Below are 19439 nucleotides of genomic sequence, written 5' to 3' on the forward strand. Positions count from 1 at the left end.
ACCTCTACCTTTTGTTTGATTATAACACTAAATGTAGGCATGCTTATTTCTCTTCGTTTGTTGTTGTCTGCTCACCTATTGTGTCCATCTTGTCACAGCCTGAGGATGTGCTGGCTCTCAGGTAAATAAAGCTCAGTAACCAGTGGTACCTACCTTCTTCTCAGAGCATCCAGGCCCTTTCAAAGTGTTTGACAAATTTAGTTTATAAAAAAATAGGAGACATACATAGGTCCATAGTCTGTCTAGTATCAACCCCAGTCCTCTGTTATGAAGGGGCAGGAGCAGTGGGGAGTGCTGCTGGTAATTCTAAACTATAAATGATTTTTAAGAGTTCTACTTAGCTGGACAATGTGTTGCTACATTGCATATATATAGTTTATTGAAGTACAGTCAATTACAATGTGTGTTTCTCTGGTATGCAACACAATATCCCAGTCATACATTGCACATATTTTAATTTGGTTCTGTGTTGTTGTTCTGGGAATTTACAATACTTTGTTAAAAAGTGAAACACAAGCTACAACCTTATGACAAGGAAATTAATTCTATTTCCCTATCCCATTTCTCATTCAAGTACTCTCTATTTCCTACTGCTTGCCAGGGACTAACCGCACTTTGTTGTAATAATGCACAATGCCAGCATTAAAAAAAAAAAAAAAAAACACATTCTCCTCTCCCGCTCCTTCCTTAAACCTGCTCTGCTCAGGCTCACAGCTTTCCTGGGGAAGCCAGAGAAAAGGTAAGAGCTCAGGTTTAAAACGGCCATCTCTCTCAGGTCTTTTAAGGTTTAACATGAGCAGAGATGGTGATGTCAAGTCCAAGTTAAAGAAAGCTACCCAGATGACCATGTCCACAAACGGTGGAAAGCAAAGCTTGCCCATGCAAAAGCTACAATACAGGCAGTCGTCCCATAAATCGCTGGAAACAGACATGATAGTATGTGGTTGAAAATGTCTGTATTTCTCTTACAGTGTTACACAAACTTCAAAGAATGACAGGAGAAAAGTCATAGCTTTACCTTGTTTATTTAATAAATACTCTTAAATGAGCACCGTATTATCAGTTAACAATACAATATGATGGCACTCTTGTGGTAGGGGAAGGCTTCCAAAGTGTGCTACAAAAAACTCCACAAAGGGAAAAGAATGACTCACCCCAATAGTGAATATATATTTACATACATATATATGTATACATATATAAAGGTATTACTAGTATCTTTGTGATCCATTTTAATATGTAAATCTAAATAATACATTCATAAGAAATAAAGCATCAATTACATTTAATGAACTAAAATAACAATTGATGTCCAAGGTTTAAGTCACATTAAGTAACAAAATGATTCTCTTCCTTTATGCTCTGTCATTGGGTTCTATCCAAGGTATCCTCTCAGTCAAAACAACATTTCACTGTTCAATAAACACTATATTCGATAACTATTGATGTTCAAGAGCTTAAATGCAAAACCGTACATCCTGGCAAAACAAGATCCTCTAACTAGACTCGTCAAGGGCAGGACTCCTGGCTTTCTCAGTTCTGTGTCCTCAGCACCTGGCTTAAGTGCCCAGCATGCTGTAGGTGTTCAGTAATCTTTGTTAAATTGAGCAGAAATTATACCACGAAAATGAATTAGCTATTTAGACCCTGACACTGTGGGTGACATTTCTGATGCTCAAGAAAGTCTTCAGCATGTTTAGTATTTAACACAGTCATAGTTTTTGCAAATCCTGAGAGTTGGAGACAGCTTTAGTGATAAAATATGTATGATGATTCATTTTACATTTTCAAATGTCTTTTAGAAGGAAAATTACTGAAACTTTGAAGTAGCACAGAAAAATGTTTATATAGTCACTTAGCATCTACGTAAACTATAATACATTGCTAAGAAGTCTTATGAATAAAAGTTAATGTTTGGTATTATCTCTGGTGTGATTAAAACAAATATGACAAATAGATCAGGAATTAGAATCCCCAAAGATCAGGTTATATAAAGAAGAAGAAAATCTTCTATAATTACTTGTAAATGATGACACTGTGGTATATTTGATCTTTGATAGAAAAGTGTCCTCTAATCATAATCTCTGATAAATAACATGTGTGGGTTTGCAAAATGCAATTTCATTGTCAGTATATTACAAGCCAAAAGGAAAATAGCAACAAAAAACAAAAAAAACCCCAAGTACCAGTTCCCAAAGGGAAAAAAAAATGTGTACAAAACAAATAGTATCTAAGAATTAGCTCTTCGAATTAGGAAAATTGATAGCCACTCCTGCTAACCTCCTCTCCTAATCAAGTATCTCGAGTAGAAAAATCCACAAGTTTAAGGCTTAATAGATTACTCATAAAGGAAAGATCACTTATTTCTTAAGCTTGATAATATATTCAAAGACTTTTATCACAGAAATCCTTATGTTTTTGTATGCCTTAAATCTTGCATAATAGAAATATTTTAAGTAAAAGACTTTTCAAGCAGCATCTGATGGCATCATCCTTATTTAAACGATCAACTATCAAGTGCTCATTCCCCAGGGAAGCTTCTTAAAGTAAAATCTCTGAATACGTTTTATTGGAGGAGACGGATTTACCACAGGTCATTAAATGCCATCATCTAATAGTTTTCCTGGTCATTTTCATACGGACCAAACATTCACACTGTGCCCTGTAAGTACTTGTTTCCTTCACATTTTTGGAACTTGATATTTCCCACAAGGTTTGGTAACAGTGTCCCCCAGTCAAAATGACAAAAGAAGTTTGCATTAATAAAGAGAATGTAGAGCTGTAGTCAAATTTGGAGGGAATAAACTCCCTTTTTTCCTTATACTGAAAGTCTTTTCATATTCATGAGTCTAATGTGTCTAACTTAATAAAATCTCCTACTTTGGGGGAAAATTATAAGGCTCTGCAGTGTCATTTGCATACAAAAGCCTGCCAAAAAACTTCAGTTTAAATATTCAGTTTAAAGCTTTAGAAGGAAATGAGTTCTATTCCCATGATTCTGATGTTAAGGGACTTTAAGAAGGTCAAAGACAAATGAAAGCGTTTCTGAGCTCAGTGGCCCAGAGATCTGAAATATTATAATACCTGAAGAACTAGAGAAACTACAGATGGTGAACCCCCAAAGGAAAAGGCTTGTGGTGGGGGTGGAAGGGGGCACGATAACTTCTTCAGGCTTAGCACTGGGCCTGGTCAGAGCAGATAAGCAGTACCTGCTTGTTGAATGGATGAATGAAAGAACCAATGAATGAACCAAACAAGCCCACGATGGAGGAGCAGTGGTGTGACGCGGGAGAACAGGTCTTCCGTGTTTCTCACCAAGCAGTTGGCGACAGAAAGCAGGGCTTATCTGTCTTTGTATTCCTGGTGCTTGATACCATGCCTGGGACGTAGATGGTGCTCAACTAATAGACCTCACTGGATTTGGGCTCAACCGTTATCATTCTATTCAAAGCCGTCCAACAGTGGAACAGGCTGCCTGACAAAACAGTGAGCTTTCATTTCCTCCACACTCATTGGTGGGCTGGCTGCTCAGCCAGGCAGTGGAGGGAGCCTGGGACCAGATGACCACCAACAGGGATGTTGGAAAAAGCACCCTAAGTCTGTCTCAGCCCCTCAAAAATCCCAACATCCAAAAATCAGAACTCCACATGATAGTTTGAAGCAAGTGAGCCTATTAAAGCCTATTGAAAGCCCATATTTTCTTTCAGACTTTTATTAAAACCCTCAAGAGATGATAAGGACCTATACGCAGACACCCTGGAAGTGACAATGCCCCCCCACCCGCAAGAAAGAAGAGTTCCCAGTCTGAGAAGTACAAACTGTCATTAGCATAATGAATAGCTCCCCACCCCCAGCCAGCCTCTTCTCTGTTTGGTTCCGGTGACCCATGTTTACAGACCACCCTCCAATCAGTAAGCTGCCCTGCCTTAGCCTCCTGACACACCCAAACAGTAGAGTAGCCGGCACACCTCGTCCCCGAGCACAACACTGACCAGTGGGTTTGCAAGTCTCACAGGCAATATTTCCCAATGTTAGTCACAACGCATTAGTGGGTCATTACATTATCTTAGTGACTCCCAGCCAACGTAAATTCTCCATAAATAGAATGAGATGGAAAAGATGGAACAGAAAAGTTCAGAATGCCTCATGTACATAGGTATGCATTGTTCCCTGACAAGTTTGCTTTGTAAACATATAAATATTGTTATAGATTTAGTATGCGAACATGTCAAATGAATTTCTTACTGTGGGTTGAAGTCAAAAAAGTTTTACATATATATATATATATATATATATATAACTGAAACACTATGCTGTACACCAGAAATTAACACAACATTGTAAACCGACTATACTTCATTAAAAATAAAACATGTTTGAAAACGTCCGCTATAAAAGATCAGGAAGACAACAATGACAGTTAAGAGTAAGGGTTTAGTATCAGGTTTATTGGCATTCGGTTCCCAATCCTGCCATGTGTGTGCGCAGTCATCTTGGCGCAGCTGCTCTTCCCTCTGAGCCTGTTTTCTCATCTGCAAAATGGGGAGGCTATACAATACTGTACCTGACATACAATAAAAGACAAACTTTTAAAAGTCTATGAGGAACATCCCATTCTATGGGCTCTCAGGCCTCATGACACTTGTAGATCCATAAGGAGGATTCACAGAAAGCAGTTTAGGAGGGATCTGCCCTCATACCCACAAGCGTGGCATCTGGCTCTTAAATACCTGTGCTGGGGCCTTGGGATTATAGAAACAGCAGGAACCAAACTCCTTCATGTTGTGCTAAAAACTAGGGGGGGGGGGCGCCTTTCTCAAAACAAGGCTCGGGACTAAGCAAACCCAGGTTCTGAAGCTGCTGGCTAGCAACAGCACTGGAACAGCCATCCCAGTGGCGGGGGCTGACACAGAAGCCCCCAGAACTGCTGCCCTGGTTTGGCAGAGGCTCCTGGAGGGAAGGGACAAAGAGGTCTATGCTGTCCCTACAGACCCCGTGACTTCTAAGGAGCTCATCTCTCACCCTGCCCTGCCACCTTCTCCAAAGGGCAGCCAATCAGCAGCATCAATTTCAGTGATGTTGCCAAGGGAACTAACTCAGTGGCCTCCTGTCATCCCTGTCCATCCCCACTACATGTAGAAAGCTGGGAAGAAAAACAGCAATGCAGGTGAGAAATGGAGGGAAGGAATGACAAGAAGAGAAAGAGAAAGAAACTTGGCAAAAAACAAACAGAAAGGCCAAAGGGTAAAGAGGAAGGTTTTTAAAAGCAAACTAAAAAATCAGATAAAACAAAAAGGAGGAGAGAAGAGCAAAGAAGTTATGGAAGAAGTTAGGAGAACAAGAGCCTGTCCTTAATTCTGTGCTCTTCTGCCCACTGTTCCTTCAGAAGGAGCGGTGTTCGTGCACAGCAGGGCAGGGAGAAAGGACACAGGGGCTCTCTGAACTCCCGGTGTCCTTCCTCTCCTCAAGAGTCTGGTCCTAAGGTCTGTCAGGGAAACTCAGGACACAGGCCCAATGCCTTTGAAGAAAGACGCTGCAGAAGTTTACAGATTCCAGCTGGGCTGGGGACAAACACACCCCACATCTCCTGCCACGTGCCACCTCAAGTGTTCCCAGCCCTATTCCCCTCATCCAGAGATGTGGCTTCAGTTGCCAAGCAATGCTGATCAATCAGAGACTCTGGTATCCTGGCATTCCCAGAAAGCCCATTTCTCCCGTCTCTGTGTGCTCCATCCTGCATTGGACACATTCCAGGGCATTCAGGTATTCTTCTGAATGTGGGGCTCAACTCTACTTTTTGCATCTCAGAGAACTCAGGGACCAAAGAACGGGGGCCTATCACCTGCACCTGGCCTGGCAACATGGGAACGACGTGGCTTATCTGGGAAGGGAACCCCACCCTGCCTCTCCATTTTCTGGTGCTGCCCCTGCCCATGGGGGCCAGGAGTGGATCTGGCCTGGCACCCACTCCCTCTCTGGACCACTCCTGTCTGCTCAAGCTTCCAAATCATACAGAAGAGGTGCAGCAGGTGCTTGGAGGACATAACCCAGCACAATCCCAGGTCATCTGTGAGGGGCGCAGGCCTGGACTGAGGGCGCAGCCTGACCTCAAACCCCTCCCACCTCTCATCCAAAGTGTGAAGGCCTGAACACAAATCCGCATCCTTTTAGCTAAAACGAGCAGGAGTCAGCTTATCAACCTTTCTCAGCACATGCTCCTGCAGCAAAAAGGCAGGGGTGGCTCCAGAGGGAAAAAGAACAGAGAAATGGGGACTTCATAGTGACAAACACCAGCCTCAGAAACTCGCTAGAGGGTGAGGCCCCACAGGCATCCCCAGCTCCGTGGGGAGGAGCAAATGGGTCTTAGTGGGCAGGGATCCTGTACTAAAACCCCAGTGTCTGGAGCCCCAACAGAGAGTGGAAGAAAGGGGAGGGAAGCCAGCACGTGGCCAGGCGGGGCCGGAAGCACACGAGGCGCAGAACTAAGGCCTCTGCAGGCCTCTGGCCTGCAACCGGCGGCCCTGAGTGACTCCTTGCAGGGCCAGACCCACCAGCTGCCATGTTCACTCCCCTAAAATCAGACATTTTCCCTTAAAACGGAGACTGGGGAGGTGGGAATCAGTCAGCCCTGCTAGCCTGGCTCAGGTGGTCATGAAGGGCAGCCTGAGTCACCCCAGGCTCCCGGAGCTGCCTTTGAGGCAGAAATACAGAGCATCTTTGAGGACTCCTGCTCTGTCTGTGGGAAGGTGGGCAAAATGCTCAAAATACCATAAAAGCAAGGGCCAGGACCCAAAGAGGTCTCACTCCCTGTTTCTGTGGACTCTCTGTGGGGTGCCTGTGTGCAGGATTTCTGCAGAAGATAGTCCATTTTGTTAAGCCTTTGAATATTCAAATTGAAAGTATCGCGCAATCATTGATTGTCAAATCATGGGTTTCTAGAGGTTTTAAATACTTGGCATGAGGGGGAAAAAACTCAAACCTATACCCGAAGGTATAAAACATTAATTCTGTTTGTCTCCTGCTCCAGGAACCTGGGTGCAGCTGGATGCTTTGTGAAACTTTAAAAATGTTGCATCTCTGCTTCTCTCCCTGCACAGGAGCCCCTCCTAGGCGCTGAGTCCCTGCAGCTGCAGCATCCAGCCACCGGCCCAGCCCCTGCTGACCACGATGTCGGGTAACTCGGCTGCTTCTCCTTGGGGAAGGGTCACGCGGGCGAGGGGCGTTTGGATCCGGGTGCATTCCCACGTCTTTTCCTGCATGGAACAGAGAGGCACAAAGTCAGGGCATGCAAGTCTGAGCGGGGGGATCCCGAGAGGGCACAGGGCACGCGGCGGCCGCTCCCACTTGGCGCCTGCTCCCGAGGGCAGAGGCCCAGAGGCCAAATTGGCCGCTGAGGCCGTCCACGTACCCCAGTCCACCAGCCCCCTCTCGCTTGGCCACAGTTGTGACCCTGGGACTTCGCGGCGCGGACTCTGCGCGCCCAGCGGCGGCGGCGGGGGGTGGGGGGGAGCTAGAGGCTCACGGTGAGCCCGGGAAGGGAGCCGGGCGCTCCGGCCGCGCGGAGCTGAGCCGTGGCAGCCCCCGTGCGATCCGGGCCCGCACCCGATGCCGCGGGGCCGTGGGCTCCGCGAGGAAGTCGCGGGAAGACGCTGGACCGCGGAGAGAGGGCGCGGCACGGGTCCTGCGGGCCAGGCGCGGGATTCTCTCGGTCTGGGCACCGAGCAGCGCGATCTCCGTTCCCGGGGAGATCCCTAGGTCCCGGGTCGCAGCCCGGGGGGTTCCTGCCGTTCTGCTGCGGTCTCCGCAGTGACCAGGCGAGGCGCTGGCGGCCCGCCACTGTCGCCAGGAGCCCAGGCCGATCGCGCAGCCCGCCCCTCCCCTTGCGGCTCCCCCGCGCTCACTCCCGGGTCGAGGTCAGGGCCCGAGTCGCGCCGGGCTCCCGCGGCCACCCCGTCGCCCGCGAACGCCCGCGCGGCCCGACCTACTCACCGCGGCTCCGCGGCTGCCTCCGCTCCCGGCGCGCAGAACGCCCTGCCCGCCGACCCCTGGGGCGCGCCCGGCCTCTCCCGCGAGCCGGGCAGCCCGGCCCCGCCAGCCCCGGGGGCGGCCCCTTCCGGGGGGCGGCCTCCCCGCCGAGAGCGCTGGCCTCGGCCGCCCTGCACACCTCCCTGGAGCTCGCGCTGCGCGGACTCGACTCGGAGTCTCCGGGCGCCGCCGAGAAAAGCCTGCGCCAGAGAGGGAGGGGGTGGGGAGAGACGGGAAGAGGGGCGAGCAGGAGCCGGGCCCAAGGAGGGAGGAGGGAAAGATGGAGAGCGGGAAAGGCGGAGAAAGGGGGCGAGGGAGAGGAGGCAGAAGAAAGAGACCGGAGGGAGGGAGGGAGGGAGATCTCAGGCCTGGTGCCTTTACTGGGGTCAGTCTAGTGCGCCCCTCACCGGCCCAAGGACAAGGCTGGCCAAACGCCATCTGTCCAGTGCTTGCCCCAGGGCTGGATTCCGCACCCAGGAACCAGGTCTGGCCTGGCGGAGAAGGAAAGGCCTCAGAACTTCCACCAGGGTGGGGTGGGGTGGGCTAGGTCAGCTGCAGCGGCGCCCGGCCCCTCCCCAGGTGCATAGCACTCTCTTCCAGGCCAAAACCCCGTGTTCCCCTAACTTAGCCGAGAGGTGAGCTCCCCTGGACTGGTCTCCACATTCCTGAGCAGAAAAACCTGTCTGCTACTGGTCTAGGGTTCAGGCCCGGCCTGGGGTGCGTCGCCCCAGATTTCCATATGTTCTGTTTCCACTGGGCCCTGAAACCTGCCCACAGTCTCTTTTCATCCTCTCGACTTTGAGAAATGTGGGTTTCTCTCCCACCTGCCCTTTAGCAGCCTCTTTGCATTATCCAGACCCAGAGGCCTGGCCTCGGTGCCATAATTTACAAAGACCCCCACAACCCCAGCTTGAGACCCAAATCTCACACTTGACCACTGACTCAGCTCGCTTTCCCCAGAAAAACCTAAGGTGTATCAAGGTGTCCGGGTGAAGATCACGGTGAAGGAGCTGCTGCAGCAGAGAAGGGCACACCAGGCAGCCTCAGGGGGAACCGTAAGCATGAACCCTTCACTTCCTCCCAGCTCGTGTTCAGCTCATTCAGCCCTATGTCTGGGAAGGTGTAGGGGGCCACCGTAGGCCCCAGTCACCACCCCCGACCTGGCCTTCCTCAGCTGTTCTTATCATTTCTGTACCCACCCCCCTTCATCCTAGTTCACCACCGGAAGCCACAAAGAACAGCTGGGGCATGTTGTGGGGCTCAGGATTTGGGGGATCCCATCCCTCACTGATCATAGTTGGGTATACGGGCGTGTTGGTCCAGTGCAGGGAAAGGAGCAGCCAGCAGTAGGTAGGCTGTTACTCTGTAGGAAAACAGTGTATGTGCCCTCACACATGCAAAGAAAATCTCTCCCAGAAGCTTCATGTTAGGGAGCCCTTCAAGGAGAGACTCTCCATGGAACATCTCCTGTCCGTCCTCATTCTTCTGAAATCCAGCCTCCGAGGTCATTGATCTGTGAATCACCAGGCACTGAAATTCCCCAGCTGAAAGGGGCCACATAGCTTCAGAGGAGACACCTTGGAATATAGAACCACCTCCTTAAGATGTTATGAAGCCTTAAGCAGTTCCAGGTTATCACGAGATTGATCTGAGCAGTCATAAGGGTACCCTACCACTTTATGGACATCCTAAAACAGAGAGTATTACCAAGAGGGCTCAGGGCAGAAGCAGAATCAAATAAACTAGGTGGCGTCATCCTCCAAGAGAGGGCAATTCATGGCTGAGAGCCCTTGATCACACAGTTGCCTTTGGGTTGGTTTGGGTGTGGACATCGGATATGGCGGATGGGGTTCGTATTGCCAGTGTTAGGGTTGGTCCTGTCTCCAGCTTTTTGGCATCTGTCCCGTAACAGTTTCTGTGTCTGGTGCTGTTTGTGTACAAAGCCCAACTTCATGAAACGGGCCTTTGTGGGAAAAGGCAGATGCTGTAGGGGTGGTGCACACAGATTCTAGAACCAGTGGACTGGGTCCATGGTGTGTCTCCTCCAGCAAGTTACTCAGTCTCTCATGTCTCACTATCCTGATCTTGAAACTGGAGACAGTGGGATTTTGTGAGGATTAAATAAGTTATTGCACATAAGCACTTAGAAGAGTGCTTTCCACTTAGTAAGTGCTCGAGCTATGTTAGCTGTCATTATTACTATTTGGGAAAAACAGCTAAAAGAAAATTACAACCAGGGATTGAAAGCCAGTTAGTCATGTTCATTTACACGCTTTGCTCAGAGTTTAGAGTTCTGGTGTGAGTTTGCCCTATTACAGCCAGCTCACACGAGCACAAAGTTTACATTTGCTGGATGTCAAGTCAATAGCTCCGTATGTACAATTTCAGCTAACACCATCAAACTTCCTTCCATTTATAGAGGGTTTTCCAGTGGTTCTTTTAAAACACTTTTGCACACTCACTATTTCTTTTAGTTCTTACAACAACCAAGCCAGGTAAGTAGACCAGGGATTTGTATGCCTCTATTACAGTTGAAGTTCAATGTTTTGTAATTACTAATGGTAGAGCAAAAAGTAGAACCAAGGTTTTCTTAGTCTTAATATTAAAAAAAAAAAACAAAAAACTTCCACCTATTGGCTCCCTAAATTCATCTTTCTGTGGATCCAGCTGTGCTGAGCAGGGGTGGTAGCCTCAACCACTGACCTCTTCAGTTCAGAGATTATTATAAAATTAATAAAACCAGGAACAAGGGAACTGGCAAATACTAGTGGTATTAAACAAAAAATCAAGACGTTTCTAACCAAATGTAATCTTTCGTTCAGGAGCTTTGATTCCTGGTAGAATTCTGCTCCAGCTGCACTTGGGGAAGTCCCCTTTGCACACTGGCAATTTTAATACTCTTGGCTTCTTACAGGTTGGTTTGGCCACTGTTCCCGTTTGCTAGCTGCTGGAACAAAAGCAAGAGTGTAACATTTCACTCATGTATCTGACCAGTATCTGTTCCCTGGAGCAGTTTGACTTATCTAAGTTTTTCTGGAGTCCCCCGTAAGAAATAAGCAGAGCTTCTGAACCAGTGCCTCCTTGCAGGACCATGCAGAGCAAAGGCGACCCTACTTTGCTTCCTGGAAGAGTATATCCACCCAGGTCCACACAGGCACGGAGGTGTAACACAAAGATGATTTAATTACGAGAGCCAGATGTAAAATCCCTCTCTGGGGACCATCAGGAGTCGGGATTCTAGGAGAGCTGTGAAGTCTACTGAGGAGGCATGGAGGGCAGGTAGCAGGGGATGGTATATGCCTGCTTCTGGTTTAACAGAGGTGAACTTCAGTTTGTTCTGTGGTTGAAGGATGTCTCTGGGAAGCTCTAAGCCAAGGAGAGACTTATGAAATATACAAAGCAAGAAGAAATTTACCATAGTATGTTATGAAGTCAGAGTGGAATCCACAATTTGAAATTTTAAGAAGGCAGTCATGAATGGGAGTTATAGATTGAAACAAATATTAGGGTCTCAAACAGTGCCAGCAGAAACATGTGTGTGCTAGATTTGTAAATTTGATTTTAAAACTTACTTCGGCCAGATCAATTTACCAACAGCCCTACACATACCCATACACACATACACAACTCTTTTACCTTTAGGGTAAAAGGAAACTTGAGTTAGTGCACATCAAAAGATACAGTTTACTCTTCTTTTACCATTAATTTTTTAAATAGCCTTTATGTATTTTTATAAATGGTAGATTGTGGATTTTTATGCTGTTCAAAACCTAAGAGACAGGAGTCTTTCTTTGTATTCTTGGAGCAAAGTAAAGCGAACCCAGGACTAGAAAGATTTTATCAAGTAAGATATTGTAAACATACCTGAGGGAGATAACCTGGGAAGCCTAAAACGGCCTGTTTCGGGGGAGGAACGGGCTTAATGAAAGCTCTACAATGAAGCCGAGTTTTTAAAACCCACTCCTTCCAAGTGCTTGAGCTCAAGCTGCAGCCAAATATTTGCATAAAGAGCTGGTGAAGGATTCCAGCTTCCTGGTTCATGACATTACAGCATGGATCGTTTTCAAAATTAACACCACCTCCCGTTCCAGCAGCGGCTGACTGCAGGCTCCCCGTGGCCCGGTGTGCAGGAGTGAGTGTACCCTGGAAGGCAGGAGAGAGGTGTGGTGAGCTCTGCTTCCCAGGACAGACTCTCATAGCAATGCTGGGCCCTTTAAACTTTAAAGCCACCACCCGAAACCTAAAAAAAAAAAAAAAAAAAAAAAGTCCTAGATTATTCGGTTAGTACAATTATCAATTTAATCGGAAAGTACAGGCTGCTTTACTTTGAAGTTAAAAAGAACAGTCTTATAAACTTGATGTATTTAACTGTAGTAGTGAAAAAAGCAACTTTTACAGAAAACAATAAAAAAAAAAAACTACAAAGAGATGAAATATTTACCAACCACTAACTAAAATAGATATGCTCTAGTTCACCGACAACAACTTTATGAAAATATTTTCTATTTCAGTATTTCATAGCTAGTAAGAACAGGTGGATATTTTTAGCTCTCCAGGATCAACAAAAAGTTAGGAATTGTGTTTTGGGGGGGAAGACAAATTCCTAAGCCTATAAGCCGTCAGATAGTATATGAAAATTCTGAGGAAAATGACTGACTAAGTTATAGATAGTCGAGATTAAATAAATGTTAGTCCTTATTAATTTTAAATTAAATGATTTAATAAAATGCTATTATTATTTACTGAGTTTTCTTGAACTGTTCATTTCTGTACTGTAAAAACCATTTAAATTCATTTTTATCAAGATTAATAACCTTTACAATGTAAGTGGGAGACTCTGACATTAGGGGAAAAAAATCCCCAAACAAAACTACAAATTAAACCTGAATAAAATATAACATTGGTTGTATCTCACAAGAGCAATGGTTTTTTAGAAGAAAAAAATCTGGCTTACCTTAGAGCAGAAGGCAACAGAGCTCGTGTCAAAATGTCTTAGCTTTCCCTTTAAAGAACTTTTATTTCACTTTGCTTTGTGGTCATTTTCTCGCTTTGACAGCTATCCGGAGGCAACAATGTCCACCTTTCAGACCCAGTCCCACCATCTTCTGCAGGTCAGTACAGCCAGCCCGATGATTCCCTCAAAAACTCTTCCAAGAAGTCCATCTCGAGAGTCTTTCAGTACTTGATTCAGGGGTTAGGAAAGGCACCACCATTTAATTGGAATCCAACCAATCAGAAGGTGAAAAAAGGCATAGTGACTCCAAACACTAGCCCAGCAGGGAAAAAGTGCAAAACTGTGTCCTCACTTCTGAACTGTCTGCTCTGTCCCAAAGCTTACTCTTCACATTTGTTCCAGGTCCTCACCTCCAGGTAACCAAACTGGATTAAGAGATCAGAAACCTGTTTTCAGAAAGCTGTTATCTTTGTTAGGGCACTATTAGATGGATACAGACATCCCAAGGCCCTAGAATAATGCCTCAGCTCTGGTTTCCTTTAGCTCCCAGCCGACAGGGGCTTCCTTCCCCTTTCCTTTCTCTCTTCCCAGAAAGCAGTTCCAACAGGTGCAAGTTTTCTCAGCCCATTACGAATAAGTCTGTTACATAAACACTCCTACCTATGCCACTCAACAGCTGAGAGATTAAGGAGGTCTTATATGAGGAAACCTGTGCTCCTGGGAGCTCCCCACCGAGCGTGCCACTGTAACTTAAATCTTAAAGGAGCCTCAAGACTTCAAAACCTCCTGTGTTCTGTCGTCCCTCTGAAGGACATACTTGAAACCTGTCTTCTTTGTGCATTTAAGGGTAATACTCAGAAATGGGGCCTCTTAATATTAAAATGGAAAAGGTGTCATGTGTTTAGAACGATTCCTGTTTGACATTAACAACTGGCATTAATTCCACGATCAGGTTGACATAACATCCTTGCTTTTGATAATATGAAACAAGTAGTACTAACTTGTACTCTGCATTCTCGGTCTCCATATTCATGCTTTGCGTTGCCATTTATAATATTCCTCAAAAATTAAGTTACTGAGTAAGTGTGAAAAGTTTAGGAAAGCATTAACCCTAGGTCAAGAGAATTCTTTCCCATCCTTCACTTTTGGAAGTTTTCTTAAAGCCTCAAACCACTCTGGAAGTTACTTCTGAGAGCTGGGATTCACTGGGACTGCAGATAGGGGCTGGGCATTGATGCTTTTACAGAAAGTGGAAGGTGGAAGTTTGAGCTATTATTTGACTGTTGGAGAGAGGCCGGATCACTATTCTTTTCCTTTATCTTAGCCACCCTTATAGCCAGTTTCTAGATAATTAACTAGGTTTATTTCACGGGGACTTGAATTAGCTAAGGCAACTGAAAAATCCAAATTGCTTGCCTATTTCCTTTGGTTTTAGAACTTCATAAGCCCCCTTTTCCCCTAGGTATCATAAATATCAGAACATAGAGTAGAACTCCACTCAAATCCGTAAGTGCGATTCTTAAACAAAAACCTCTCTTCCTTTTTCTTCCAGGACTGTATTTTGAGCCTGAACCAGTTCCCTCCACGCCCAATTATTTCCAGCCCCGAGAATTTTCCAGTTGTGTTTCTTGTGAAGAAAACCCAAACTGCCTCGACCAGATCTTTGATTCCTACCTTCAGTCAGAGACACACCCAGACCCTTCTCTCAATTTCATGCAAAGTACTCCACACTATTTCCCAGACAGCTTCCAGGCTGCCCCTTTCTGCTTTAACCAGAGCCTGGTAATTTATCTCAGTCCTTTACAAAACCTATGATTGCTTACTGTCATGCAGAGAGTTTGCATCATCTCGTGAGAAATACAAACCATATCAACAAGGAAATCATCCAGGAAACAAGCAAAGAACCATTTAAAACTCAATGGAGTTAAAAATAGCCACACATTGAAAGGCAAAAACACGTAATTACGATTTCCCAAGTCGGCTACTCCCAAGTATGTTGGTGTGTGGCAATAAAAAGAGGTTTCCCAGCAATAGTCACTTAATGTTTTCAAACTGTAAAGTTCAGGCATCTACTCACTGGCAATCAGTGATTTAAACAATGGCCCTTGGATTTTTGAGTTCTAGAAAATGGAACTAAGGTTGTGTTGATGCAGTACAAACTGTCACCTGATAAAAGTATTTTCGGTTTTACTTTAACATTGAATCGGCTCTGCTGACTAGTTGTCTTGATCTGATATAAGCACAAGAACTTACTTGGGTCTGAGATGGTGGGTAAAGAAATGAATCCCTAATAGTTGAAAACATTTGAATTCACTGTTCTTCATGGACCTTAAGTATTTGAAAATGTGTTATCACTTAAAATGGAGTAGAATTTCCATTAGTAGATACCAATGGTTGAAGATGTCTTTTAGATACTCATATATATATATATTTTTTTAAACCTTAAAAAGTGAATTTTCTAATGTAAATACTTTTTTCTTTTGGTTTGTCAAAAGTCTGGGTACATATCTGACTAAATTTTAAGGGGATAGGAAATTAAGCCCACAGGCCGCAATCATCCAGTTCTCTTCCAGCTTCCAAGGTAGGCTTTTTCAGTAACGATTGTAGACCTGCTCAGGAGGAAGCCAGGGACAAGACTTTGGTGACCATAGCAGTAGTTGCTAGTCTTGGAGTCTCCCAGGCGCTGGCTCAGTGAAGATCCCGGTTCTACCTGTGCCTGTTCACCTTGTTCTCCACAGTCAAGGGTGTGGAGGAACATCCACAGTGCCACCTGCAGCTCATAATGTGGCACAGAGCAGGATCTGAGGTGCAGGTGACTTGAAGCACAATGGGACTTTGTGGTTTAAGAGCAAAGCATCCTCTAAAGTATGCTTATAACAAAGGAAGCCAGTGAAGCAAGACAATTTATTGTTGGGAAAGAAATAGGTAAACATAGAATGTGGTGTCATGAAATCACGCAGTCAGCAATTAAAATTACTTCTGCAGACTTGGGCTGGGTGTTTTGTTGTGCTTTTCGTTTTCTTTCTTTCTTTTTTTTTTTTTCTTACCCTTAATGTTCTTACTTGGCATTCATAAATCCACTCTATTCAGTTCTTTCAATCCTGTCTAAGTTATCAAGCTTTTTTTGTTCCTTGGTTTTCATCTCTCTAGACCCCAGGATCGTCTTCGGATTCCTCCATGCTCTCTGGATCCTTAGACTACAGTTACTCTCCTGCTCAGCTCCCTTCATATGCTCCGGAGAATTACAACTCTCCCCCTTCTCTGGACACCAGAAACTGTGGCTATTCCTCAGAAGACTGCTCCTACCCTCACCTGCCCTCGCACACTCAGTGCGACCCCTTCTCCTCTGCCACCGCCTCCGTCTGCTACTGTGCTTCCTGTGAGGCGGAACACTTGGACCCCTTCAGAGTTTCAGAGTATTTTTCCCACCCCAGCACAGACTATGGGAACTTCGCTCCCTCAGCAGCAGCCACCAGTGATCTCTATCAGAGGGGAGCCAACTGGGACATCTGCTATAGTTAACAGAAATTACATTAACTTGGGACATGGCGAGCTTGCATCTTTTTTGACCACCTCGAGATGGCGACTTGATCTACGCAACCTGCTAACCAGATGTCACAGGCAGTTTACAGGTCACCATGTTCGATGTTCTGACACTAATTTAGACATTAGTATGACGTCCTCACACACAGTCATAGTGCCACTTCCCCTATGTATGTTACTGTTAAAGTTTTTATAGGGAACGTTCAATAGTTTTCTGTGTAATGAACAAATTCCAGTTTTTTTTTAAACCAATAAATAATTTTGTATTATTTAAAGTTGGCTTTTTTTTTTTCTAATTTTCCAGTAGTCATTTCCTGATTGGTTTGAATCATGTCAACTAATTCTGGAAATCACGAATTAGACTTTGGTATTTACTCTCACTTGTTAATGAATTGGAAACCGTCTTAACGTGGCAAGGTGCCTTGGCTCCTGTGGGGCTGGAAGGCAGACACAGCTCTGACTGTCAAAGAGGGAAAGTCAGCCTGCCCTCTAACATCTTAGAGCAACATCAGAGAAAGATATTTATGAATCGTGAGTTTTTCAGTGGGGGAGGTTATAACTCAGTGGTAGAGTGCGTGCTTAGCGTGCACAAGGTCCTGGGTTCAATCCCCAGTACCTCCATTAAATAAATAAATAAGTAAATACATAAACCTAATTATTCCTCCCTCTAAAAAAATTTAAAACGAACAAAGAAAATCATGAGTTTCTCATCTCTAACAGTAGTCCATGAAAGGTTCATTTGACCAAGAAGTACATCTTATCCACAGCAATGTTAACCTGTAGATAAGTCTTTGCATTTCTGAAATACTGTTTTGTAAGGGGGGAGGGTATAGCTCAACTGGCAGAGTGCATGCTTAGCATGTGTGAGGTCCTAGGTTCAATCCCTGGTATCCCCTCTAAAAATAAATAGACCTAATTACCCCCCCCAAAAAAAAAAAACACAACAACAACAACAAAGATGAATTAAAAAAAAAGAAATGACCAAAATTACTGTTTTGTAAACTTTGGGGGCCAATACTTGATATTCTTTCTCTTGAGAGCTCCCACGCAGCTGATGCAACAAAAGGCTTCGAATTATTCGCTACTTTTTATTTCTGAATTTCTGCTTTAGGTCCCTCAGTAGGCATTGCTTATGTTTACAGACTGATTTGTAGGACTGACCATGCTGTTTACAACTGAGTTTCAGTATTTACTTCCTCTAATCAATTTATATGAATAAGGCCAACTGTCTTTCAAGGTGGTCAGGAGTTACTTAAGCTACCTCTGCTAGGCTATACTGTTAAATGCTGTTTGCTAAGGACATTAAGGTACAGGACTTCATCCCTGCAGTGACGTCTGGGGGACATTTTCTACGTCCTAAGGTTCAGCGCAATGGCAGCAATCCTGGTACCATGGGCACTGGCCCAGCTACCATTTTCTGAGCCCTTCCCATGTGCCAGAATTGTCTGCAGGTTTTCTTACACAGCATCTCATTTAATCTTCACAACAACATTGACAGCAAAATGGGGAGTCTGAGGCTCAGAGAAGTTAAGTCACCGGTCCCATGTCACCCAGCCAGTAAGTTCCTGAGCTTGGGTCCGAAAAACACCAAAGTGGTGCTTCCTACTCCCCCCTGATGAAAAGTTGGAGTTCCCACTTGTGAAAGACTGCTCAGGAGCCCGAGTCTCAGCCTCCATTAAGCCCCAGCTTCCCGGCACACACAAAGGTGTGTCCCCATCACAAGTAGTCAGAGCTCCCCAGATGGGTCCGACTGTCCACAGGATATCAAGCGGCCGCGCACAACAGCTGCCAGCGTCCCCCACTTTGGGAATCGAGGGGAAGAAGCTGACCAACCACCACCTCTGTGGGCCTCTTTCTACCAAGATTTGTTTTCAAAGGACACCGACTGACTGTCCCCTCCCTGGGGACTCCACTAAGGCTCGGGCAAACAAGGACAAGCTGCTACCTGCCTCCTGGGACAGATGTGCCAGGGCACCAGAACAATTCCTGCCTTTCTAAGATGCCAATAAAACTAAATTTGGAATAGTTTAGAACTAAACTGAACTGGCCCGTTGTCAACTAGTGTCTGTTCACCCAACCCAAAGCCTCTGCACACACTCCACCCCACCCCCAGCCACTGTCCCAAAGGGGCAAAGAGCAGAGAACTCACAGATGTCCAGCGTTTGGCACCAAAATCTCTCTTTCCTGGATGCCATGCTTTTTTTTATTTTCGTGCCCCACTTCTATCCTCTGCCTTCTGAGTCCGTGATCTTGCAGCTCTCCCAGAGATCACGTCCCACCTCCCAGTTTCTTGTTCTTCTTTTTTTTTTTTTTTAATATTTTATTCATTTGCTATTGTATCATTTTATTTTTTTTTATCTTGGTGGGGGGAGGTAATTAGGTTTTTATTTATTTTTAGAGGAGGTACTGAGTATTGAACCCAGGACCTCAAGCATGCTAAGCGTGACTCTACCACTTGAGCTATAGCCTCCCCTCTCTTGTTCTTTCTTCACAAGCCACTTAGTTTTTTCCTAAGTCTAGCATGAAAAGAAAAGACTCATTTCAAAAAGTGAGACAGGAGCTACTGTGCATTACAATGACTAACTTCACCTTCAAACGGTCTTTAAGAAACATCGCAGACATTTGGGCCACAGATCGCCTGGTACGTTGCAAAGTCAGTGGACACTGCCCACCCAGTCTCTTCACCATTAGCGCTCACGCCACGTGGCTCACGAGCCCAGCAGCAGCACTGAGACAATCTCAAATGCTTCCCATCAGCCTACGTCTGGGAACTTGGATAAAATTCAGGTGCTTATGCATCAGTGTGAAAAAGAGCCAACAGTAAGCCTGTGGTCGGGCCCAGGCTCCGGTCAGTTTAAATGTGCCTAAGTTAACTCTGCTGTAAACGGTCCTCCAGCCACACTTGAGAAACACTGAA

At 45.4% G+C, this 19439-nt stretch overlaps 1 protein-coding gene and 1 long non-coding RNA gene across 2 annotated transcripts; one reads left to right on the forward strand and one right to left on the reverse strand.

The window, feature by feature from the left end:
• Nucleotides 1–6928: 6928 nt before the first annotated feature.
• On the reverse strand, nt 6929–8220 carry LOC141575840 (uncharacterized). The gene is made up of 2 exons (XR_012503761.1): nt 7990–8220; nt 6929–7253 (listed from the first exon to the last, which is right to left on the reverse strand). It is a non-coding gene; the product is annotated as an uncharacterized LOC141575840 (long non-coding RNA).
• On the forward strand, nt 7096–16769 carry POU2AF3 (POU class 2 homeobox associating factor 3). The gene is made up of 5 exons (XM_074356876.1): nt 7096–7174; nt 8986–9080; nt 13082–13136; nt 14532–14761; nt 16130–16769. Exons 1-5 carry the CDS (start codon nt 7168–7170, stop codon nt 16499–16501), a joined length of 759 nt encoding a protein of 252 aa, XP_074212977.1. The 5' UTR covers nt 7096–7167; the 3' UTR covers nt 16502–16769.
• Nucleotides 16770–19439: the final 2670 nt, after the last annotated feature.

Source organism: Camelus bactrianus, chromosome 33, assembly GCF_048773025.1.
Source record: "Camelus bactrianus isolate YW-2024 breed Bactrian camel chromosome 33, ASM4877302v1, whole genome shotgun sequence".
NCBI classification, from domain to species: Eukaryota; Metazoa; Chordata; class Mammalia; order Artiodactyla; family Camelidae; genus Camelus; species Camelus bactrianus.

Excerpts from the sequence above, each read along its gene's own strand:
- POU2AF3 (XM_074356876.1), top strand. Across the intron at positions 9,081-13,081 it reads AGGCAGCCTCAGGGGGAACC|CTATCCGGAGGCAACAATGT; the intron begins GTAAGCATGAAC and ends TCGCTTTGACAG. Across the intron at positions 14,762-16,129 it reads TCTGCTTTAACCAGAGCCTG|ACCCCAGGATCGTCTTCGGA; the intron begins GTAATTTATCTC and ends TCATCTCTCTAG.